Source organism: Candida tropicalis (assembly GCF_000006335.3).
Source record: "Candida tropicalis MYA-3404 genomic scaffold supercont3.9, whole genome shotgun sequence".
NCBI lineage: Eukaryota > Fungi > Ascomycota > Pichiomycetes > Serinales > Debaryomycetaceae > Candida > Candida tropicalis.
The window spans coordinates 268,094-293,467 of record NW_003020061.1 but is presented as its reverse complement, the minus strand read 5'-3'; the positions used below and the strand labels follow the sequence as shown (position 1 = coordinate 293,467).

Below are 25,374 nucleotides of genomic sequence, written 5' to 3'. Positions count from 1 at the left end.
ACATGCAGTACATTGATTTTTATGGCTAATAATCTATGTAGTAACAACAAGAGTTTGATAGATAGACTACTGGTGGTAATTGACATAGTCCAGTCAAGATAGATTATATATTATGATACTTTTTTTTTTTGATGGTGACCACTTATCGTAGTGGTGAACTATTAAATATACTACTTAAACTAGAAGTTCCACTACCACTTGCCGTTCTACGTGAATATAATGAATTAGCATATTTACTTGAATCATCAGTTGGGAATTTAACTTCTGAGTAGATAGATTTTGGTTTATTATAGAATCCATGTAATGATCTAATCATTGGAACACCATTAATCAGTACTTTACCTAACTTATCTCTATAATAAAAACCAAAACTTGGATTTGTAAATTTATCTAAATCTTTTAAATTATCAACTATTTCAATTGATTCATCTTGTAATAAAGCTTCAAATTTCCCATCTTCAAATTGTTGTACTGCCAATTGTTCAAATTTAATATTTTTAAGAGCATTAAGAGCTCTTGTTCTAAATGGAGGGATTTTATCAAATGATAAAATTTCATTTGAATTTTCATGATAAACTGCAAATTGAATAGGTTGAATAGATTCAATATCAATTGGAAATAATTCAATTTTTAATTCATTTCCTAATATTTGAATAATTTGAGATCTAATCATTAATTTAGTATTATCAACAAATGAATCTATTTCTAATGATGGTATATCTGGTAAATATAATATACCTTCATTATCATACATTGGTCTTGCCATTTCTCTAATAACACTTTTGAAATATTTGGGAAGTTTAAAAATATGAATTATTGAAGGAAGAAAACTTATAGCAGGATCATATCTACCAGCTCGATTACGAACTTCTTGTTGATTTATAATAACATAAGCCTCTAAACATGTATGAAGATATGAAACAACTTCATCATCTGAAACTTGTAATAATGTAGATATTGATTGACACATGGTTGATATAATAGAACAAATATCATCAAATTCGGTATAATCAAGTTTAACAAATCTAATAGGTTCTAATAAATGATCTGGAATACCTGACATGGTTGTAAAAGGAAGGTATATCAAATAGGAATAATAATAATACAAAAAGGAAGATAGAATAATTAAATTAAAGAAATGAAAAATTTATAAGAATAATAATAATAATACAAGGAAATGAATAAAAGTATTTATATGGGGAAAGTTGAAAAAATTTTCCCCTACTTGTTCTTCTAGTTAAAACCAATTATATAATTAGATTGGGAAAACAAAAGGTGAATAACACACTACAAAGACAATAATCAATGTAATATCAACGGGTAACAATGACAATATTCACAATATGTGTGATTATTTTAATATTAAAATTTTTAGTAGATTTATTGAAATTAAATTGGGTGCAGTTGCGTATTTGTGGGATAAAGAAAATGTATAAACTTGCAAAAAAAAAAAAAAAATTAAAAACCACATGAAAGGGGGAAAAAGACGGGAAATTAATATCAATTATATATATATATATATATAATACCAATTGCTAAGCAGATAAACAATGCAGTAGTAATCGGTAACAAAACAGTAAATCCCATGAAAGAAGAGCAAGAACAGGAAGACCAATGTATAAAACAAAACAAAACAACGTAAATGGTCATAATTGCTTTTTTTTTTTTTGTCTTTTTAGGCGGTAGAGTAACAACGGATTTACTATGTGTACCTCAAGAAACCTCCTTAAAAAAAAAGAACCATTACTGTTTTTAGTAAGGGGAAACACAAAATGTAGATGTGTTAAAAGTAATACTATTTTAAAGATGTGACCAATAATAAACCTGAAATTTCGAGTTACAATTTAATAATTAAGAAAACCTGAACAAAACTCTACAATACGGAACAAAAGATGAATCTAGAAATGAGTCCTCATTTGTTGAATTTTTAATTTAGACGAGGAATGTTATTCTGACCCTTATTGTGTGATGCATGAGTGCGTCGGGCATTAAAAAAGCAAGCTAATGGGCGATCTTTTACCATTTTCTTGTTGTTGTTGTTGTTGTTTTTAGAGTAAGAAGTACAATGACCTATTTGATTATTCATCTTGCACAAAGTATCAATCGGATATTATGGCTCAAAGTAATTGCTTAACCTTTTTTCCTACAAGATAGGGAAATTCATGACTGTTGTAATATCAAAAAATAGTATAATGCAAGAAGATATGGGCGACACTGATAAACAAACAAAAGAACACGAGATGAAACAGTTGTTGTTGACCCTTTGTAAAAGGTCTATTGTTCTTGTACTTGTCCAAAAGTATTTGTTCATGCAACCATTCACCAGCAATTTTTATCGCGTAGTTTTTCAAGGTGCCAAGTCACGCATTTTGCATCCAAACAAGACAAATACTTTTGTCCATTCAACATTGTCTTGCTCCGCCCAAAGTTGCCCACTGTTAGGGGGAGGAGGAGGAGGACATGGCAATCAAACTTAACATGGTACAAAGATTATTTAGTTGGTGAAAATGCATGGAGTCCTATTATTATTTGTTGATGCATTAGGGTCCTTTGTATTTAAGTTCTAGAATCTTATGATTATTACATTTTTATCGGCTGCAGTTGAAGTTGTCAACACCACTCTAAGCGTTAATTCAATTCCTCCTCCAAGCAATGAATTTTTCCCTATTTAACCAATAAATAACGCGTTTTGTAAAGACAACTAAAGGACAAGATTTTCCTACTCCCCCCATCGACGTTGTTGTAAATGATGCAGAAGGCATTAGTTATGTACACTGGTTCAATGAATGATTTTCGGAATGGATAATGGATGATTTACTGAAGAAGTGATTTACCTGTAATGCGCAATCAATGCCTGTTAATTTTCTATTCAAACTACGTAAATAAAAAAATGAAGTACAATTTTAGACCAAAATCAATTGGTTTTATAATTATATAATAATATTAATAAAGATCCGATACATTTAAATATGAGACAATGTCAATAATCAATCTTACTTTGATTGTGATAAAGAAGAAAACTTTGAATCTGTTGGAAAACGATCGTTAAAATCTAATTGAAAATCTCTTGTGTCAACTTTGCTTCCTAACAATGATAATGAATTAATGGTAACTTTACCATTATTTCGATATACACAAAATCCACTTATCAAATTTGTTTCTTTAAATATTTGGCTTGCCTTTTGCATCTTTTGAAATGGTTCATCACTTCCTTTATCCAATTCCACCCAGTTGTCTTTACAATAATTCAATCTGAATTGATTAAATCGTATATGTTTCAAAATTGCAATTGTCCAAAATCTAAACTCTGGTAATTTATTAAATGAAGATATAAGATTTTTTTCATCATGATACATTCCAAATTTAGCAGGTTCGATTTCTTCAATTTCTAAATTATCCCAAGAAAGTTTCCTCAAATTTATATCAAATCTAAGTTTATCAATTAATTCTTCTTGTTCTTTTAATTTTCGATATTTTTTTCTACCTGATATTTCCAATACTCGTGGAATATAAATTTGTTTATGAGGTGTAATCATAGGACGTGCCATTTCACGAATTAAATCTCTGAAAAATAATGGAATCCGTATTTCATTAATATACTCTTCTAATAATTCAACATTAGAATCTAGTTTCCCTGTTTGAATTCTAAGTCCTTGTTGGTTGATAATGACATATACTTCAAAACAATGATGGAAATATTCAATTGTCTTTTCAACAGAAATTTTTGTCTCAGAAGATGTGAAATTACAAAGTTGTTTTGTAATATTATCAAACTCTCTAAAACAAACATCATATTCAACTATCTGCATCATTTTTAGAAATAGGTTGTGGTGATATAATACAATAGAATAGAATAGAAAATAATAGGAAAGGAAAGGAAAAAAAGCAAGATAATCGATATGATTTATATTTTATAATTTTGTTGGCTATATGTACATAGTGTGTTACAAATAATTTCAACATGATGAATACTTTAATGAAACAAGAATTTAAAGAGATACCGTGTTCATTATCTGATACTCTTATTCTTCTTCTTCTTCTTCTTCTTACATTCCAGCAAACTAAAAATATTCTGCGGGGACACATGGGGCCAGAAGTCCGCCCAACGTGTCGCGGTGGAACTTATGATACAAAAAGTGAGACGTGTCCATTCAATGCCTCGGTCTTTCGGCGATAACCAATCACTAATGTTTATACGAAATTAAATGTGTACTATTTAACTATTTTGACCAGTCCCATTCATACCTGCTAATAACTCATGATTTAATTCTAATAATCTTTGATTTTCATCTTTTAATTGTTGTAATTTTTTATCCTTTTTAACTATTTCATCTTGTAATAATTGATTTTTAATAATTGACAGTCCTTGTTTATATTTTTCCAATAATTCTTTAGATTCAAGAATTTCATCATTTATATCATCTTTAACAACATTTTCCTCTTCATTTGAAACATTATATAATTTATCCAATTGATTCCTATATTTTTCTTCTAATTTTTCTTGACTAATCTTTGACATCAATTCAACATCTTTATATTCTAATTTCAATAATTCATACAATATTGCATCACATCTATCTTTAGCAACATACCCTAATTCATTCATAGGTCTACCATGTAATGCTTCTGATCTATTCACAGAAAGTTGAAAATAATAAACTTTTTTAAATTCTTTATATAATTCTTCAAAATATTCACGAACATAAATACCATTCAACTGAGGCATAGATTCAATTTCATCAACCACATTTGAAGTAACTGGTTTTTTAATACTAATTCCTGAGGATGATAGCGATGATGATGATGATGATAAAGTTCGTGATTTACCATTCTTATTATTATTATTAGTATTATTTGAGTTTAATATTTCTGAATATCGTAAATTAGTCAATTCTATAGCAACAATTTCCCAAGTATCATCTTTTATTTGAATTGTTGGTTGTAAATGTGGTAGGAATTTTAATATTAATTCTAATAATGGTTCTTTTATTAATGATTTGATCTTCTTTTGTTCTTTTTCATAAAATGATTGTCCCATATCTGCTCTAAAAAAATTTTTGGACCCTTGGCCAATATAGTTGATTGTCTGTTTTTATTTTTTTCAATTTCAAGTTTAGAGTTGCACGTCTTTCACGTTCGTATAAATACACTTTCCATTTTGTATAGTGAGGATGTGTCTGCACCAATTAATACCCAAAATTTAGTGGCAAAAATATAAACATATAGAAAGAGGCACAGTACTACTACTACTACTACTACTAATGAGATCATTCAATAATTAAGATGTTTATTTCATTTCATTTGCTATTCTATTCTATTCTATTCCATTCTATTTTTTAATCTATTCTCTATAAACCTTTATCATTTTTACTTTGTTTGGCTTTAGCTCGTAATCTATCACTTTGACCCATTTTTTGTTCTTGTAATTTCTTATATCTTTCTTCAGCTGCTCTAGCCAGTGCTTCTCTTGCATTCATTGGTATATTATTATTGTTATTATTATTAATTCCATTGGAAATATCTTCGTTATCTTTACTACCTAATAGTCTACTTTCTTTAGTGAATTTTTGAGACGACGTTAATGTTGATGTTGATGTTGGTTTTGGAACTGATCCCGATTTTGAATTGGATATTGATGTAGATTTAGTAGGTTTTGATGATGAACTTAATCTAGAAGTAGTCTTGGTTCCAGAAGACTTGTTCTTATGTTTGGATGCATGGTGACCCATGGTAAATCAAAAATAAATTGTTTGATTATCGGTTTACATTGGACATTAAGATTTTTTTTTTTTTCATTTTCATTTTTATTTGGTTTGAATTCTCAACTAAATCGTCGATGTTTAACCCCACCAGTTCATACAATACACACACCTACAGATAAAGAATTAAAAATAAATTATTAATTATTAGAAAGAACGAAAAACAAAAAAACAAACAAGACTACATACTGCTAGTAGTAACATCTATATACTTAAACATGATCTGTTTTTGTTTTTATCTTGGTATCTATTCAACTAATCTAGGATTAGCATCAGTAACTTCTTTAGTCACTTCACTGTATCTAATATTTGGTTTCAAGTTCTTGAATACTGGAACAGCAATCTTAACTTCATTTTCAAATATTGGGTTTTGTTCAGTAGTCAATTTGCTAATAAGTTTATAAGCTTCAGCATTTCTAACCCAGTTTCTCAAGAATTTAATAGCAGCAAAGTTATGTTGCATGTAATCCTTGTATTGTTTCAAGATTGACAAGTACAATGGAGTTCTTTCATCCTTGAATTTATCAGAGAAAACAGTAGCAGCTCTTAATGCAGACCAATCAGCATTAGCAATATAGGAATAACCTTCATCATCTAATTTAGCCAACAATTGGTTCCAAAGAGCCAAAATTTCTTCATTGGAAAATTCAATTTGACCAGCTTGTTTCAAGATAATACGATGGGAGATAAGACTCTTTTCAGCGTTATGGGATTCATAAGAGTCAACAATCTTTTGGAAGATAGCTTTATTATCCCAACCCATACTGGAAACCATGGTGTTCAAGAAAACTTCATCAACTCTTGGACATCTTTCAAAAATTAAATCTAATAATTCTATAGCTTCTGGTGTTGGTTCAGGGTACTTGTTGAAAAAGATTTTAAACAATCCAGTATTAATAGTAGCCAGTTTGGAAGACAAATCCTGGTTATCAAGAATGTATTGCATGGAAATACGTCTCCAGGTTTCAATAACTTCTGGCATTGAATCACCTCCAGCAGAACAATTTTCCAAGAATGAAACCATGTATGGAGACTTCAAAACAACAACATAAGGCAAACCACCTGGTGTTAATGCCTTTTCAAAGAATCTCTTGGCGATAGCAATGTCTTTACATTGACCAATAAATGACAAATGCAATTGAGCCAAACCTCCAAGAACTGATCTTTCTTTTGGATTTTGTTCATACAAAGTCATCAAAGATTCTAAAGCATCCAATCCTCGAGCATTATCAGCTTCATTGATAGCAACTTGACCAATTCTATCACTTAAAAATGGGTGGACTGGTTCACCTTCAACAACACTCATGTCGTAAATTTGTTTGATTTCTTCATAAGTGAATCTGTGAGTCTCATAACCTACTTGGATAACAATGGATAAAACATCATGAGCAAGGAATAATTTACCAACTTCACTGTTGACACCATTTTCCCAAAGACTTAAAATTTCAGTGTTTAATTTGAATTGCAATAAAGTACCAAAAACTTTGAACAACATTCTTGAGGATAAAACTTCATTCAAGTCCCCATTGATAATCAATTCAGACAAATTCAAAATGGCAGTTTGATAGGTGACATCTTCATTGAAGGCGGCTGCTTGATCTTTATCTCTGTTTCTAGATTTACCCAATCTTGATCTTCTCAGGTTGATAGTACTACTATAAATATTGGAAGCAAATTTGAAAAGATGGGATTCTTTAACTTGGGCTCTAAAAAGGTCATCTTGTAATAAATTCAGGAATTCTTGGATGTCATAAGTTGGCATACCATCTTCAACATTCCATGATTCACCTTTAAGATGAGCTGGTTTATGTGGATTTAATTTGTATTTACGTAATTTTGCTTTATAGGCTTCGCCGTCTTGAATAGTTGGTTGTGAGTTATTTTGTGAAACGGCTGCTGATGCTACCGATGAGTTATTTCTAATTTGATAGTTAATTATATTGCTATTGTCTATTGATATCGGCTGAGTTGCAGAAGTGAACTTGGTAGTAGTTTTGGCATGTTTTACTTTCAGAAGTAAGCTTGGTCTAAAACCTTGTTGAGCATTTGAAGCAATTAATCTAAACATCATGTATATATATGGGGGTAGTTAATAATAATAATAATAATAATAGTGTGAATAGTTGGAGTTGAATAATATTAATAAATAAAAGGAGAAGGGGGTTTGATTATAGATTTGAATATTAGAACAAAGAACACCTTTCTATGTACAGTGAAAGTTTTTTATTTTGATATTTGGGATCTTTATGGGTTCTATTTATGCAAAAATAATGATAATACCTCGTATGATGTAAGTTTAAATAAAAGCAAAAAATCTGGTAACTTTTTGTTTCTTTTATTTTCTGCAGGTGTATAAGAAAATTTTTCTTGCTTTATTTTATTTTTGCCGTTGGCTGACATTCTTACTGTGAGTGATTAAGTGAGTGAGTGATTCCTTCTTTCTTTCTTTTTTTTTTGTTCTATTACCAATGATGATCTCATGCGCATCATTCTGACTCTCATATAATTTGTTTTTCTGCCTTTTGTGTTTTACATAAAGGGGGGCACAGGAAAATGCAAATGCAAATGTTGAGACACCAGTGTTCAAAAGCAAAAGTGGTCCGATGAACACACCCACTTTGACCTGTCAAAATGGAAGATGCTCACCCGCAGCGACTCATCTTAAACTATGTTTAAATGATAAGGGGAGAAGAGGGGGGAGTGGGAAAGAGAAACAAGACATTTTCCACTAGTGATTCAGGCAACTGTATCGGAAGTTAATTGTAGTGAATTGGCAGGTTTCCCAAGAATAAGCCGAATACGGGAATTATTGTTAGCTGACTTCTTTCTTTTTCTAGATCAAGCCGTACTTCAAAACGCAGGTATAAAGGAAAAATTTTCTGATTTTTTGTTTTTACTTGGCCAGTTGATTTATAACAGTCAAAACTAATGTTTGACCTGATGTTAAACTAAAAATTTTGTGGTTTAACTTTTTCTTTTTTCATAGTGAACCAATCTTTTGTAACTCACATACTGCAACATGCAATTGTTTTTACACAGCACAACAAAAAATTCAGCCAGATAATCGTATCACTTTCATGTTGGTTGGTGAGAAAAAAAACCACAACAACGGATTGTGTTACTGCAGCAAGATTCGCCGATTCTTTCCCTTTTCTGCTTTTGGTGGGTTTCGTTTGGTTCGTATGATGATATTCATTTGTTTGAGTGAATAAACAACCAACAAACGAATTTGGCAACCGCCGAATTATGCCAGCTCGTAATAGTTATCAATTGCGTATTTGAGTCAACATTGCCTAACCTGTTGGATCTCATTATATGATCGTATAACCCCTAATCCTAATCGGACTTTTAGGATCTGTCAAATAGGGGACCCTCATTGGTGTGATGATTGCTATTTTGAAAGTGTATGCAGCCATCTAGCAATTAAACAACAACAACAAAAAAAAAAACTCGTTTTACATACCCGCTGCTGCTAACATTTCGACCTAACCACCAGTCGAGTTATTTTTTGTTTTGTTGCTCCCGCCCTCTTCCCACCGCGAGACGTGACAACCCAAACAAGCAAACAGCCCCAAAAGAGAGAACAAAGAAAAAAAAAAAAACTCTTCTCTTATCTTTGTTAATTATTACTATTCGTATTATTATTGTTAGCGATCACAATTTTTTTTTTGTTCTTTCTCTCACTTCCACTCCACTGCTGATAAACTTCTCTTTATTGTTCTGATTTTAGACTATTTGAAGAAAACCATAATAACTTTTCATAACTAGATGGCTGTCACAACCAAAAGATCATCTCAACCACAACATCCCCTATCAACAAATGAATGCTCACCATTACTATCAACGAAGAAATCAAACCAGACAAATTATTCTAGTAACAATCGACAAAATGAAAAATCCAATCTGAAATCTAAGAATAAAGTCGAGAGGAACCTTGGCACCTTCGAGGGAGTATTTCTCCCTACTTCATTGAATGTTTTGTCCATTTTGATGTTCTTGAGATTTGGTTTCATCATTGGCCAAATGGGAATTTTAGGTACTTTATTTTTATTAATATTGTCGTATTCGATAGATATATTGACCACTTTGTCAATCAGTGCAATATCCACAAATGGAACTGTCAAAGGAGGTGGGGCTTACTATATGATTTCAAGATCATTGGGACCAGAGTTTGGTGGGGCTATAGGTATAATTTTTGTCATTGGACAAATTTTAAACTCATCATTGAACGTTGTTGGTTTTATTGAACCTTTGTTGGTTAATTTTGGTGTTGGAGGTGATATGACCAACCTTTTACCAGTGGGTTATTTATGGCTGGTTTTGTATTCCACAATATTATTGGCCCTTTGTACTGGTGTTGCCATGGTTGGTTCACTGCTTGTTTCCAAAACTGCATTTTTTCTTTTCGTTATATTGACCATCAGTACAGTTTCAATTCCAATTTCTACCTTCTTTGTTAAACCATACTACCCATTAGCTCCTCCATATGAGAATGTTCTCTACACTGGGTTATCGTGGAAGACATTTATTGATAATTTATACCCTCATTTCACCAGTGGAGCCGCTGGTTCGGTCTTACCTAAAGGCCAAAAGGAAACATTCCGTGATCTTTTTGGTATCTTTTTCCCGGCAACTGCAGGTATTTTAGCTGGGGCATCTATGCTGGGTGAGTTAAAGACCCCTTCCAAATCTATTCCTCAAGGTACGTTGAGAGGGTTATTGGTGACTTTTATTTTATACGTCAGTGTTATTGTCTCCATGGGTGCTGCTATTCCTCGAGAACTTTTATACGTCGACATCAAAGTTATTCAAACCGTGAATTTATCTGATATTATTATAATTCTTGGTGAATTTTCAACTTCATTATTTTCAGTAATTATGGGTATTGTTGGTGCTGCAACTATGATTAATGCTATTGCTGATGATAAAATCATTCCAGGATTATCTATTTTTACCACTAACAAGAAATCAGCCAAGGGTAAAAAGAAAGCACAAATTTATAGTATTATTGCTACATGGTTTATTGCCCAATTGTTTTTATTTGCCGATATTAACCAAATTGCTACATTTATTACCATGGCGTTTTTGATGACATTTATTGTTACCAACATTGCTTGTTTTTTGTTAAAAGTTGGTTCTGCACCTAATTTCAGACCATCATTCAAGTATTTCAGCAGTAGAACTGCATTCATGGGCGCATTTATTTGTCTCGTTGCCATGTTTATCGTGGATGGTCTTTCTGCTACTTTGGTTATCTTCTGTTTAACATTTTTGATCTTGACCATTCATTACCTGACACCACCTTCTAAATTTGGTGATATCTCACAATTGTTAATTTACCACCAAGTCAGAAAATATTTATTACGATTGAAATTGGAAATGAGCGTCAAATATTGGAGGCCACAGATTTTATTATTATGTGATGACCCTAGAAGTTGTTGGAATTTGATTGGTTTCTGTAACCACTTGAAGAAAGGTGGGTTGTACGTTTTAGGTCATGTTGTGTTGATGAATGATGATACAAATCCATCTTGCAACACTGACAAGAACTCGAGAATCTTTTCTGCTGTGTCATACCAAGAAGTTAGAAAACAAAAACAAGCTTGGATTAAATTGAGAGACATGTCCAAGATCAAAGCATTTGTTCAAATTGCATTAGGTCCAACTTTACCCTGGGGTGTACGTAATGTTTATCTTGGATCAGGTTTGGGTGGTATGAAACCAAATATTACCGTTCTAGGATTCTATGATTTCAAGAAGCATGGCATTTCACTTCCAATGTTACCGGTCTACGGGAACAAACCGGAATTATTAGGTCAATTGCCTACCGACAAGTTAAGAAAGGAACGTAAAGTGTCAATAAATCAATGGGTACAAATTGTTGAAGATTTGATTGTGTTACAAGCAACTGTTGCTGTTGCGGCTAATTTTACACAGATGGAATTACCTAAAACTGAAGAAGGAAGTGGATTATTTAAATTGAAAAAGCACTTCAATGGGAAAGATGAACCACAAAAATTCATTGACTTATACCCAATTCAAATGTCTTCAGTTGCGCAATTAGAGAATGGTCAATCTGTGTTATCGACTAATTTTGATACTTGTACTTTGATTTTGCAATTGGGTTCAATTTTGTCTACTGTTGACGAATGGGATCTTAATAATTATAAAGTTAGAGTAATTGTATTTGTCGAGTATGCACTGGAAGTTGAAGATGAAAGGGATAGATTAAATGCATTGTTGTCATCTTTGAGAATTGATGCAGTAATTAAAGTTATTTGTTTGGAAGATGAAGGGTTAGATTCTTATAATTACATGGTTAAAGGTTATTCCAAGTCTCAACTGAACAAAGTGCAATATGACAAAATTGATAAGACATTATCTGGAGATCAATGGTGGAAAAATTTGACAAAAGCTAGGGAAGCCTTACGAGAAGTGGAAAAGCGACGCACATTAAGTAAACAAAAACTGAAACTGATTATTCCAAGCAGAAGTCCATCAAGAACATCACTTGCTCCAGAGACATTTTATCCATTGAATTTGAATCCAAGTAGTCCAACAAATGTGCAGTTACAAGGTATTAAAAATAATAGAAGATATACCATGTCCAACTTACAGGAACAAGGTATGTCATTGTCATTTAATTTGCGTGCAGCACAAACAAATAATGACAATTTGTTCTATTCTGATCCAGTTAGTGATGATAGTGACAGTGACTCGGAAGATACAGGTACTTTGACAGCATCAAGCAGTAACAGTAATCTTGCTTCTGCTAGGAATAGTTCTACTAATCTTGCACTTTCTCAATATTCAATGGATAGGCAACCACCACAGAGCCAAGAAGGCCCAAGATTCAAGAAAGCTTTCAGTGAACAGCTTCAGCGTACTGGAGTTCAAACACCAGATCAATTATCCATTAGATCATCTATTTCCAACTTGCGACCAAATTTTCTGTCAGTCAAAATGCCAAATGCGAAGGTGAATGACGATGCAGAAGATGGTGACGATCAAACGGAAGATGAGGACGAAGAAGAGGAACAGAAAGAAGGAAGTGACAAGATTTTGAAGGATGACAAGAGAGTTACCATGAAGGATAGGCCAAAACAATCAATTCAGTTTGTAGATGAAGATGAAGATGACGAAGAACAAGCACATACCAAAGTCATCACTACCACTCCAATTGGTTCAAGGGATAAAAGAGTTACATCCAAAACTAGGAATATTATTGTTAATGATGATGAAATTATCCAACATATAACTACTCCACAATTTTTGGCAGTTGATGAGGATGAAGACGAAGACGATGCCAATGTCCCTTCAATGTCTTTAAAGGATAGCAACATGAATATTGCCTCTAAACCTTCATCATCTAGAGCTGATTTCTACAAGAATAGACCTACTCTTTCAAGAAACCAAAGTGCAACTGAAAAAACAATTACTAAGAAACAACTTCAAGAAGAACTAAAAAATTTAAGTTTTAATGATATTCCAGCAAAGGGACAACATTTAGTTTTGAATGAATTGATGGCAAAGATATCACCAGCTAGTCAAACCCTGGTTATTTTCAGCACTTTACCTGCACCTTCAATTGGTACTCATTTAGATGATAATGAATCATTTGATTACACAAACAATCTAGCAATTTGGTTAGATGATTTACCACCAGTTTTATTAGTCAACTCACAAACTGTCACTGTAACAACTGCATTGTAGACTATATATCTATTCAATAGTTTATTAAATTATTTATTCATAAAATATACAAATCCAATCCAAGTGGTTGTATAACAATAGCTCTTGGTTGTTCAAAAAGACAAAAAAAGTCGCAACATTGAGCAGCTTCATGAGCAGAGGCAGCAAAAAAAAAATAAGAGAAAGTGGACAAAATCCTTATCATCATGTTGATCTCATCTCATATTAACACCAATCCAAATTTGAATCAAAAACAAGAGTGTGTAATCTAAAAGTATATACATAACTACAGTAAAAGAAAAAAGCATGAGTATTTTGGAGAAATCGACTACAGTAAGTGATGGTAGTCAGAAATCAAACATTGCCAATACTAACAATGAATTGTCAAAAGAAGAAAAACTCAGAAAACGTAGAGAACAATTAGAACTTTGGAGGCAAAAGAAACAACAACAACAACAACAGCAAGAAGAACAACAAAAGGAAACTATTGAGAATGCGAATTCACAAGATGATAAGAAGAATAAAGAAGAAGATATAAAGAAACTGAGACAACAGAGAATTGAAGAATGGAAGAAATCAAGATTACAGAAACAAAATCAAGAAAAACCTAAAACAACAAGTATTTCAATTAAAAAGAAACCATATACAAGTACTGGAAATAATGAATCCAAGAAAAGATCACTGGTATTTGATGATGAAGATGATGATTTGAAAAAAGTAAAGAAACCTATGTTTAAGAAACCTGATTTGAAAAACATAAGTCTGACAAATAATAAAGAAGACAATGAATCAGAAGATGAACTTGATTTATTTTTGGCAACACTCGAAGAGTCAGAAAAGAAGAGTATTACTCCAGAAATTCACGATGATGAAATATCCGATGATAACAATGATGATGATGATGATGACGACGAGGATGATAACGACGAGGATGAGGATGAAGATACAAGGTTACAAAATTTGATTTCCTCAAAATTAACCAAATTACAAAATAAAGGCAAAGAATTGCAATCAATTGATCATGCTCAAGAAAATTATGAACCTGTTAGAAAATCATTTTATCAAGAACCTTATGAATTACTGTCATTACTGCCAGAAGATGTTATAACTATGAGGCAAGAATTGGATAATACCAAAGTTCATGGAATTGATGTTCCTAGACCAGTTTTAAAATGGGGTCATTTATCATTACCTTCAAATATTTCATCAGTGATTCATGATAAATTAAAATTTGAAAAGCCATCTTCAATTCAAAGTCAAGCACTACCAACTATACTTTCCGGCCGTGATGTGATTGGTATTGCGAAAACTGGTTCTGGTAAAACATTGTCCTATGTATTACCAATGATCAGGCATATTCAAGATCAACGTAAACTTGAATCAAATGAAGGACCTATTGGTTTGATTCTAAGTCCTACAAGAGAATTGGCGTTACAGATTCAAAAGGAAATATTGCATTTCACAAAGGATAATCCAAATCTCCGAGTTTGTTGTTGTTATGGTGGTGCATCTATAGAATCTCAAATTAATGAGTTGAAAAAAGGTGTTGAGATTGTGGTTGCTACTCCTGGTAGGATGATTGATTTATTAGCGGCCAATTCTGGTAGGGTAACAAATTTGAAACGTACTACTTATGTTGTGTTGGATGAAGCTGATCGTATGTTTGATTTGGGATTTGAACCACAAGTAACCAAGATTTTCACACAAATTAGACCTGATAAACAAACTGTATTATTTTCAGCTACTTTCCCCAAAAAAATGGAAGTGTTGGCGAAGAAAATTCTCGTAAATCCAGTGGTGATAATTGTTGGTGGTATTAGTGTTGTTGCTTCTGAAATTAAACAAAAAGTTGTGTTATTCAACCACACGTCAGATGACATTTATAAAACTGAAAGAATGAACAAGTTATATGAAGTGTTATCCGAATACCAGATGTTCAATCCCAAATCAAAGATTCTTGTATTTGTGGAGAAGCAGAGTGATGCCGATGAATTAGTAACCGACTTATTAAGATCTGGTTATCCCTCAGTTGCATTACATGGTGGTAAAGATCAGATGGATAGAAAATATGCCATCAAAGAATTTTCAAGCAATGATAGTGGGTTAAACATTTTAGTTGCTACTTCTGTTGCAGCAAGAGGATTAGATGTCAAGAGTTTGGGATTAGTTATCAATTTTGATCCTCCTAATCATATGGAAGATTATGTGCATAGAGTTGGGAGAACAGGCCGAGCAGGAAGTAAAGGTCAAGCTATCACATTTGTTTGTTCTAATCAAGAAAGGGAAATTACAAGCTTAGTAAAAGCATTGAGATTAAGTAAAGCTGAAGTCGATCCGGATTTAGCAGCTATCGCAGACAAGTTTTTGTGTAAAGTGAAACTGGGTAAGGTGAAATTTGGTTCTGGGTTCGGAGGTAAAGGATTGGATAATTTACAAGAAATTAGGGAATCCAAGTTACAATTAGAGAAACAAAGATACGGAGAATCTCTGGAGGAGAAACAAAACGATTCCAATAAACAGAAATCTCCCCTTACTACTAGTACTACTACTACGTCATCAACGGAGATATCTTTACCAGAATTTGAAATTGTTGAAGGAAATACTCCAGATGCTTCAGGACCAGACACATGTAAATTCCATTGTCGTATTGTTATTAATGATTTACCACAAGAAGCCAGAATAAGAATTGTCCATGGCCCAACAATTGCAAAAATAATTGAAGAATCACGAACTTCGATAACTACAAGAGGTCAATATTATCCTCCAGGTACGAAAGCTCCAAGTGAAAATAATAAATCTACTTCGAAATTGTATTTATTAGTTGAAGGTCTAACCCGACAAGCAGTGGCTGATGCTATAACACTGATTAGAACGAGAATTGTTAATGCGTTAGAAAGAATAGATCATAAGGAGAGTACTCAACATACAGGTGGTAGATATGTTGTATAGGAAATGTATTTCGATGATGATACTCGGTCTAACTATGGTGGGGGTACAAAGAAAAAAAAAAAAAGGTGCGTGTGAAAAAAATAAAAAATACATATACCAAACTTGTACCGAACCCCACACATGTAGATAAAAAATTATAAGAAAAACCCCACGGAAGAATATCAAAACTATAAATCCAACTGCAAATTCCCAGGAGACTATTATAATTCCACTTTGATTTCACCAATATTGGATATCTACAAACCACCAAGATGACTTTCAATCCAGAATCTTATAAATACGAATTTTATACCGTTACTCAAATCGAAGACGGATTTGCTCATGTTCAATACACAAATCCAAAAACATTAAATGCATTCACTGAACAAAATTGGAAAGATTATGGAGAAATTTTTAGAAGATTAGATAAAGAAGAAGATATTCAATTAATTTTATTTAGTTCAGGAGTTGAAAAATCATTTTCATCAGGATTAAATTTAAAAACAGCTGCAAATTTATTTAAATCAGAAACTAATTCTACTGAAGAAGCAATTAAAGAATTACATGAACATATAACTGGTTTTCAATATGATATTGGAACTCCTGCAAGAATCTCAACTCCAACTATTGGAATTTTAAATGGTTTAAATCTTGGTTTAGCTCTTGATATAGCTGCTGCATTTACAATTAGAATTGCTGTTGAAGGAGCTCAATTTTCAATTGCTGAAGTTAATATTGGTATTACTGCTGATATTGGTTCATTACAAAGATTACCAGCTATAATCAATAATAAATCATTATTATTTCAACATGCTTTAATGGGTGATAAATGGGGTACTGATGAAGCTATGAAATTGGGATTTGTTAGTACTGTTGTTCCAACTATTGAAGAAGGTATTGAATATGCTAAAACACTTGGTGAAAAAATTTGTAGTGTTCCTGCTTGGGCTATTAAAGGTACTAAGAAACATATTCAAGATATTATTAATGGTACTACTGTTGAACAAGGTTTGAAGGATGTTGCCAACTGGAATGCAAAGAATATCACTTTAAGTAGAGGTAAGTTATAAAACCAGTATAAGTAGTTTGATCTTTGGCGGGGGGGGGGAATAAATGTCGTACACTGACACTTTGGTGAGTATTTTGATAATTGATTGGCGGACAGTGGGCGCGACACACGACCTACGACTTACGACTCTCAACGGTTCCGAAAAATTTTTCTTTCTCTCTGTCTCTCTCTCTGTCTCTCTCAAGTCAATTGAAGACTTTTTCAATACTGAAGTTAAAAAAAAACTCACAAGATCTTTACAAATCTACAAGTATACCAAGCCATGCAAAGTGTTTTCAGAGCTAATAAGCATGTTGCTAGTATATCCAAGACTTTGAGACCTTACTCAACTATTGCCATATCGCCAAATGAGGATGTAGCTTCAGTTAATGATGTTTTCAAATCAAGCCCTGTCACTACAACCACATCTACAACCACTACAGATCAAATGTCAAATTCACAAATAAAAACTATTCTTCAAAATTTACCATCAGCAAGACTTATAGATTCATACAGAACAAGTTCATTACATGCTACTGTCTCTCCAGATGTGGAAACTACTCGAAATTATCAAATTCGTCAAGAGTTGATCAAATTAAGAGAGGAAAGAAATTATAATAATTTACTTGCACTTTTACAAATTTGGTCAGCTAGAGATATTGACAATATGGTTGAAGTGTTAGGTCATGATGTTATAAGTGATTATCTTACGGAATTAATTAGTTTCGGCCATTTGGCAGTACATCAACATTATAATTTAAATCCAATATTGAAATCATTAAAACTTCAAAAAAATGAAACTACCAGAATTAAAAGTAGAAGATTCACTCCTAGAGAGAAAAATTTTCAAATTAGAACCATTTACAAAAACTTGATTTATAATTCTAGTTCCAAGGATTTCTTTTATGATCTTGAAAGAAGACAAGATATTTATAAAAGTGAGAATTTAACTGGATATAAATTAACAATTAAAGATTTCGAAAATTTAATTCAATTAGAACTTAATAATTTCAAACTTGATAATGCATCAAGATGGTTCAAATTGTTTAGAAAATATTTTGGTGGAAATGATGGATTCCAAAAATTCATGACTCCAAAATTATGGCAATTAGTGTTTCAACTTGAAGCCAATGGTGAAAATAAACATTGGGTATTAAAAGGTACAGAATTATCAATGTATAAAGTTAATCCATTAAGTGATGCTATGAATGTTAAGAAATTTAAGAAATTTCTGAATTTTTCCTTTTCTGATTTTCAAGATGAATCAATTTGGCCAGATTTAACATTGGATTTCCATGGAGCTGTTGTTCAACATTTTGGATATAATGGTAATTTATCACAATTAAAAAAATATGTTCAATTTATATGGGGTGTTGATGAATCAGGCAAATTGGTTGGTAAAAAACTCAATCCTGATGATAGATTATATCCAGATATGAACCTTTTAAAAAATTTATTTGTTTCATTATCATATAGTGGAGAATTCTTTTCTGCTATCAAATACGTTAATGATTTTCAAGCAATTTATGATTCTATTAAAGGTTATAATCCAAAGGTATTCTGGGAAAGAGTGTTCAATAGAGCTCACATTACTACTTTATATGATGAAGAATGTGCCTTTAAATATTTCTTGAAACAAAGTAATTATTCAAATATCAGTATAAACTTAGATGATGCTCAAAAGGATGTTAATTTTGATTATGAAGGATATTTACAATTTATGGAAAAATTGAAAACTGAAAGACGTAATGTATTTGGACAAATTTGGAAGATTGTTGATAATGAAAATGAAATTGCTTATTCCAATTATATTTATAAAACTTATTTGAATTATTTGAAAGAAGAAATTGAAGAAAATGTTGAACAATCATACTTCAACTATTTATCATCCTTGTTGAAACAATACCATTTCTATTATACTGACCCTGCATCATTCACCAGAAAGTCTGAACTGGGATTCACACCAACACCAAAATATGATGAATTTATCAGAGTTCTTTACAATGAAGCAATCAGAGCATTGATAGATTATAAAGGAATGAATCTATTAATAGGTCAAATTGAACCATTGATTGAAAAATGGAGTATTGATGAAGAAATGAAGCAAGAATTGCATGAATGGGTTAATGAGGAAAGAATGATTATCTATAAAGAAAATCTAGAAACAAAACGTGCAGAATATATGAATAATTTAATGGAACAGGATAGTGAAGAAGATGATAAATTTTTAAGCTTACTATAGATACCAATTAGTGTATATAGAAATGCATAGCATAACCATTAATTTAATCTAATTTAATTTATTTATCAGGTCTTTATGAATTGTAATGTATGTCGTGCGTGCGATTACCGAAAACTGAAAAGTCCACGTAAATTGAAATTTTTTTCTTTTCTTTTCGACTCACAACGACCAGCGACACCAAAAGGAAAAAAAAAAAAGATATTCGTTGTTCGTAATCATTTTGTTGATTTGTACAACTCAACAACAACAACAAACAAACAACTTATAAACTATAAACTATAAACATGGCTGCTGAAGGATTAGAAAAATTGACTGAAGTTCCAGTTGAATTCTTTAAAGATGGAAGTGCTTTTGTTAAGAAATGTCAAAAACCAAATGAAAAGGAATATTTGAAAATCATTAGAGCTGTTGGTATTGGTTTCCTTATGATGGGTGTTGTTGGTTATGCTGTTAAATTAGTTCATATCCCAATCAGATACTTGATTGTTTAAATCATGCCCAACAAGAATGAATAATAAGAATGTGAATAGTTTTTGAGAATTCACTATACTACTTGTTGTTTTAATGTCATTTATTTTTGTTTTCAGTTCATACAGGTAATTTAACTTGAAAATGGGTATTAAATCACTCTTCATACATATATATATAAAAAAAAAAAAATTCAAACACATATACTGATCAATTAGTTCAGGTTTTTGTATAATATTATTTTGTTAATATAAATCATTAAAGAAATCAATGGACGTGATTTTGATATACTGCCATGATGAGTGGGGCACATCTCTCTCTCTCTCTCTCTGATGTAACTTGTGAGCTAAAGAAATGTTCTACCACTCTATAAATCATTAAGAAGTCAGACTCTTGCATGTTCAATTCATTACGGCTGACTTGTTAACTGTGTTGATTGATATTCCTCTGTTAACCTTAAGATCTCACAATATGCAGGACCGTGAAAAATTAGTGCAAAAAAAAAATCCTTCTCAAAAAAAAAAAAAAAAAAAATCAATCAAACCTCATCTTAAACAAGAAGAATAAGGCATCACTTTGTTTTTTTCTTTATTTACACTCCAGAAAACAAAACAACAATTACAATGTCATCATCTACATTTGTTAAGAAGCTAGCATCGAGTGATAAGAAAACTAGAGATGCAGCATTGGAATCCTTACAAAATTTTCTTCTTTCTAAGAAAGATCTTTCATTATTAGATTTAAAAAAAATTTGGAAAGGTTTATATTTTTCAATGTGGTATTGTGATAGAAGTAAAGCACAAGAAAGATTAAGTGAAAATTTGGGAAGTTTATACAGTGATTGTATAAGCTCGGAATTATTTAATGTTTTCACTTTAGCATTTTGGGAAATTATAATTATCGAATGGAAAAATTTAGATCAATGGAGATTAGATAAATTTTATTTATTAATTAGAAGAATTTTAAGACATAATTTTAAATTCTTAAAAAAACAAAATTGGGATGAAAAATTAGTTAATGAATGGGTAGAAGTTTTAAATAAAAGTGCATTAAGTGGTGCAGATAATGTTAGTATGGCATTACCTTATCATTTATGTGATATTTTCATAGATGAATTGCAATTGATTATGTTTGAAGAAATTCAAGAAGAAATTGATGAATTTGATGAAGAGAATTCTAGTATAGAAGAAAAAACAGAATTACTTAAAAAGAAAGTTGATATTGTTTCTGAAATTCCTGTTCTTAAATTAATTGAACCATTCATCAAGTTAAATAAAGATGCCAAATTAAAGACTTTAAGAGAAAAATGTAGGGAAGATATTTTGGATGATGAAAGATTAAAAGATTGGGGTGTTATTGAAGATGATAGTGACGATGAAGACGAAGATGAAGATGAAGATAATGGAAAAGATAGTGATGACAGTGAAGATGAATGGAATGGCTTCTAAAAGTATATTAAGTATTAATAGATCATTGTATAGTAAATCCATAAAATATTTGTAAAGACACACACACACACACACACACACACACACACACACATCGCATTAAAGAAGGAAAGAAAAATTAATTCCGAAAAATTATCACCAACCACCAAAGAAACAATTAACAAATCAACAGGATATGCCACGAGGGTCAGCACAGAAGATAGATAAGAAATCGAATAAATATATTCCTAAATTTATAGCATCAAAACCTTGGTATCAAGATGATACAAAAGAAGGAGATGAGAATGAACAAGTTGATGAATTATCACATCAACGAAAAACTGGAGAGATTATAGATCATAGTATTGCTAAATCGGGTACAGGAATTAAAGACGAATTTAAAGGTACTATACGAACAAATGATGAAAATGAAGATTACGACTCCAAAAGAGATCGATGGTATGGGTATTCGACAGAAGAATGGTTAACTCATTTGAAAAATTGGAAACAAACGAAACAACCAGATCAAGAGATTGAAAATAATGATTCTGATGATACAGATTATGAATTAGAGTTAATTGAGCTAGGCTTAGACAAAAAGGATTTAAATAAAAACATTAAAGAAGATCCCATGGAGAAGATGTTACGAGATCGACAAGATATACCAGCGTATATTTATAACATTACTTCGAATCCAAATAATAAAATAAGAATTGATTATGATCCAAAATCCCGATTAGCTAAAGATATGAGCAAAGGTTTTCTTAATGATAGAAGTCAATTTGTTAAAAAATTAACAGGTGCAGCCACTGAATTTACTGATTTGCAGAAAATAGCCTCTGGTTTGGATAATGAACATGAACAAGAACGTAAACAAGCACGATTAAAGCAACAGTTTTTTGGTGATGACAGTCAGTTTAAAAATGAAGTACCAGAAACCGATTTGAATCTAAGTCTTGAAGCCAGTCCTACATTGATGATGTTGAAAGCAAAGCAATTACAAAAGGAAAAATTAAAACTAAAAGATAAAGAAAAAGAAAAACCAAACAATACTAAAAATGAAATATCCCAAAAATATGCTAGCTCTGGTATCACAACCAACTTGGATAAAAATGGTTTGAAGAAAACACGTTACCCGGAAGATCAATTGACTGGAAATCACAAATTCATCTACGGAAGTTATTATGAAAATGGGAAATGGGGTTACAAGTGCTGTAAACAATTTGATAAGGATTCACAATGTACTCTTTAGATAACCCAAGCTTGCCAATTTTTGAGTCTAAAACTGGTACATTCATTATCAACCAATTCCAAAACAGGAATTTCCTCGATGGACTCCAAAAGAAGATTAGTATATTTGCCATTTTTTGTCAATATTTTCATTCTATTAAACTCCAATAACTGATCTAACTTGACGGAACCATCGTTTTTGTTGAATAATGATCTGAGATATGTATCCTTGCAAAGATTTTCTGTGGAAAAGTAATATTCTATTTGACGTTTAATATTTTCCTTCTTAACACTGACATTTCCTTTGGGAGAAATTGGCTGTTGAATAACAGGAGATGATGGCACTGGATGTGGTGATACCGGGGGTTTGCTTATCATTGAAATATGATATACTGGTATACCAAATTGAGGATATACTACTACTGATGGTGATGGAGGTGGCGGTGCTGGAGCTATTGGTAGTGGTAACAGGTGAGGGGCAGATACTGTTTGAGGTGTTTGAGGACGCAATGGAGTATGAACAAGAGGTGAACTTGCAGTCGAATCGATAAATGGAGATGATGTTGCCGTGAATTGATACTCTGGAGATATTGGTGAATGTTCAGAATAACATGGACTATTTGTATTAATAATAAAAGGAGGTAAATCTTTAGTGTTGTCTGTTATTTTGTATTTGTAGTGACCAGATCCCCCTTTAATTTTATTTGACTTTGGGAATTTTGGTTTCTTAATTTTAGTATATTTACCAACACTTACCAATACTTCTTCGTCATCCCCATTACAATATCCTGATTCTTGAGCTTTGGTGTAACTATTGGGATTTGATTTTTCTGAGAATGGAGCCAGAAATAAGGCTGTTGTTGCGGCTGTTGTACAGTCTTTGATTGATGGTGATATTGGTGAATGAGGAGTGGAAATGCTCTTGAGTTGACCAGAAATTATTTCTATATCATCATCACTTGAAAATGAATCATCTGAATCAGATGAATGGGCTTTCTCATGAGGGGATTTATTGTGATGATCATTATTGGTGATATTAATTAATTGATTTATACTCCAAGCATTCGTAGTTGGTGGTGGAGCAGGGAATAATCGTTTAAATGTAGACATAATGTAACGAATCTTTCTCTCTTGTATAATTCTAGTTGCTTAACCTAGTGGTATAGATATCTTTTTGAATTGTCTAAAATTGGTTGTAAAAAAAAATATAAAAATTAGCAATTAGCAGTCACAAAAAAAAAAATATCTTATAATAAAAAGTTGGTTGTAAAATTATGCAAAAAAATGGGCATAAAATCAAAATCAAAAGATAAATCTTACCAATTATGTTTCATCATTATTATTATGATCAAAAAGTACCCTTTTAACGTCAAACCATTACAAATTAGATTACTAATTAAGGAAGTTTATAATCATAGCCGTTCCGATAAGCTGCCAAGATTACACATTGGTTTTTCCAAAAATATGAAAAGACTTTGACTTCATGCATTGGAGCCGGGGATCGGGCAAGAATCTAAATTATTAATGAACCTGGATACACACACACTCACACACGATATTAACCAGTATTTATGCTCTTAGACACGGCTCTAAAGTTGCATGAAAATTTTATGAATGTCAAGGAGGCTTTTAATTTCTTTAATTAGTTCTAGTTTAATTTGTACAGCGTTTGAAAGACAGCCAAGGGGCTACTCAAGTCACTCATAAAAAAGTGATTTCTGGTTAAGAGTAACAATAATGAATTGTACTACTGAAACATATTAGAATACAGTTCACATTAAGACCAAAGATCAAACATGTGGGTCAAACGAGATATCAAGTATTTTTTTTAGCATAGACATGTGTCACACGTTGTTAGGATATCGGAACAATGCAAGTAGAATTATTATTCCCAATTAACTTAAACATCAATATTTGCTTATCAACGACACATTTACACACACGCGCACATGCGCTAAGATATGAACCCACGGAGTCACACATAGATCCATACATTTCAATCATAGATTCAGGGGATATAAGGTTATGATGTAAATTGGGTGCGTGTAAATTGGCCATATTGTTTTCTGTTAGAGAATAATTAAGCTGCAAATCTGAACGACAGAAAAAAAAAACAAGCACGCAGAAAGTGACACAAAATTGGCACCTACATACAAAAAATGAAGAAGAAAATGAAATAGTTAATTCTTGGTTTTGTGTAACATAGAAAACGTGGGTCTCTTCCCTTACTCCTCCTCTCCAACGAATTTGATTAAGTTGGAAGAACAAAATGGAAGAAACAGTACAAGAGTAAACGGGGGGGATTGAGCAGAGATTAAAGATGACACATGGGAGAAAGCAATTTTCAATAGAGTGAAATATGAAGTTTAATGAATAGCCACTTGTTATTCATATTTTTCCATTGGGAATGGAGTTTCTAATTGCCATAAGGTTGACCCAGTTTATGGAATTTATAACAACACCAGATACAATGGAAATGTCGGTGTGAAAGAATGATATTAAGACCGACATGAGATAAGAAAGTAGGAAAATTGAAATGAAACCGAAGAAGAAATGAAGCACGAGTGTCTTAGATTGGCT

General features: G+C 31.9%; 13 protein-coding genes across 13 annotated transcripts; 7 read left to right on the top strand and 6 right to left on the bottom strand. All coding sequences in view use genetic code 12, as the record gives it.

The window, feature by feature from the left end:
• Positions 1-142: 142 nt before the first annotated feature.
• On the bottom strand, positions 143-1,063 carry CTRG_05698 (uncharacterized protein; the record flags this gene model as incomplete). The annotated part of the gene is made up of 1 exon (XM_002551354.1): positions 143-1,063. One exon carries the CDS (start codon positions 1,061-1,063, stop codon positions 143-145), a length of 921 nt encoding a protein of 306 aa, XP_002551400.1.
• Positions 1,064-2,993: 1,930 nt separating this feature from the next.
• Positions 2,994-3,812, bottom strand: CTRG_05697 (uncharacterized protein; the record flags this gene model as incomplete). The annotated part of the gene is made up of 1 exon (XM_002551353.1): positions 2,994-3,812. One exon carries the CDS (start codon positions 3,810-3,812, stop codon positions 2,994-2,996), a length of 819 nt encoding a protein of 272 aa, XP_002551399.1.
• Positions 3,813-4,216: 404 nt separating this feature from the next.
• Positions 4,217-5,038, bottom strand: CTRG_05696 (uncharacterized protein; the record flags this gene model as incomplete). Its single annotated transcript, XM_002551352.1, has 1 exon — positions 4,217-5,038. The coding sequence occupies one exon, from the start codon at positions 5,036-5,038 to the stop codon at positions 4,217-4,219; it is 822 nt and encodes a 273-aa protein (XP_002551398.1).
• A 310-nt stretch (positions 5,039-5,348) lies between these two features.
• Positions 5,349-5,729, bottom strand: CTRG_05695 (uncharacterized protein; the record flags this gene model as incomplete). The annotated part of the gene is made up of 1 exon (XM_002551351.1): positions 5,349-5,729. One exon carries the CDS (start codon positions 5,727-5,729, stop codon positions 5,349-5,351), a length of 381 nt encoding a protein of 126 aa, XP_002551397.1.
• Positions 5,730-6,006: 277 nt separating this feature from the next.
• Positions 6,007-7,830, bottom strand: CTRG_05694 (uncharacterized protein; the record flags this gene model as incomplete). The annotated part of the gene is made up of 1 exon (XM_002551350.1): positions 6,007-7,830. One exon carries the CDS (start codon positions 7,828-7,830, stop codon positions 6,007-6,009), a length of 1,824 nt encoding a protein of 607 aa, XP_002551396.1.
• Positions 7,831-9,527: 1,697 nt separating this feature from the next.
• On the top strand, positions 9,528-13,472 carry CTRG_05693 (uncharacterized protein; the record flags this gene model as incomplete). Its single annotated transcript, XM_002551349.1, has 1 exon — positions 9,528-13,472. One exon carries the CDS (start codon positions 9,528-9,530, stop codon positions 13,470-13,472), a length of 3,945 nt encoding a protein of 1,314 aa, XP_002551395.1.
• A 285-nt stretch (positions 13,473-13,757) lies between these two features.
• Positions 13,758-16,400, top strand: PRP5 (DEAD-box RNA helicase; the record flags this gene model as incomplete). The annotated part of the gene is made up of 1 exon (XM_002551348.1): positions 13,758-16,400. One exon carries the CDS (start codon positions 13,758-13,760, stop codon positions 16,398-16,400), a length of 2,643 nt encoding a protein of 880 aa, XP_002551394.1.
• Positions 16,401-16,651: 251 nt separating this feature from the next.
• On the top strand, positions 16,652-17,449 carry CTRG_05691 (uncharacterized protein; the record flags this gene model as incomplete). The annotated part of the gene is made up of 1 exon (XM_002551347.1): positions 16,652-17,449. The coding sequence occupies one exon, from the start codon at positions 16,652-16,654 to the stop codon at positions 17,447-17,449; it is 798 nt and encodes a 265-aa protein (XP_002551393.1).
• A 261-nt stretch (positions 17,450-17,710) lies between these two features.
• Positions 17,711-19,669, top strand: CTRG_05690 (uncharacterized protein; the record flags this gene model as incomplete). The annotated part of the gene is made up of 1 exon (XM_002551346.1): positions 17,711-19,669. The coding sequence occupies one exon, from the start codon at positions 17,711-17,713 to the stop codon at positions 19,667-19,669; it is 1,959 nt and encodes a 652-aa protein (XP_002551392.1).
• Positions 19,670-19,953: 284 nt separating this feature from the next.
• Positions 19,954-20,160, top strand: CTRG_05689 (translocon subunit; the record flags this gene model as incomplete). The annotated part of the gene is made up of 1 exon (XM_002551345.1): positions 19,954-20,160. The coding sequence occupies one exon, from the start codon at positions 19,954-19,956 to the stop codon at positions 20,158-20,160; it is 207 nt and encodes a 68-aa protein (XP_002551391.1).
• A 600-nt stretch (positions 20,161-20,760) lies between these two features.
• Positions 20,761-21,585, top strand: CTRG_05688 (uncharacterized protein; the record flags this gene model as incomplete). Its single annotated transcript, XM_002551344.1, has 1 exon — positions 20,761-21,585. One exon carries the CDS (start codon positions 20,761-20,763, stop codon positions 21,583-21,585), a length of 825 nt encoding a protein of 274 aa, XP_002551390.1.
• A 175-nt stretch (positions 21,586-21,760) lies between these two features.
• SLU7 (mRNA splicing protein) lies at positions 21,761-22,816 on the top strand (the record flags this gene model as incomplete). Its single annotated transcript, XM_002551343.1, has 1 exon — positions 21,761-22,816. One exon carries the CDS (start codon positions 21,761-21,763, stop codon positions 22,814-22,816), a length of 1,056 nt encoding a protein of 351 aa, XP_002551389.1.
• On the bottom strand, positions 22,813-23,904 carry SLF1 (Slf1p; the record flags this gene model as incomplete). The annotated part of the gene is made up of 1 exon (XM_002551342.1): positions 22,813-23,904. The coding sequence occupies one exon, from the start codon at positions 23,902-23,904 to the stop codon at positions 22,813-22,815; it is 1,092 nt and encodes a 363-aa protein (XP_002551388.1).
• Between the last annotated feature and the right edge of the window lie 1,470 nt (positions 23,905-25,374).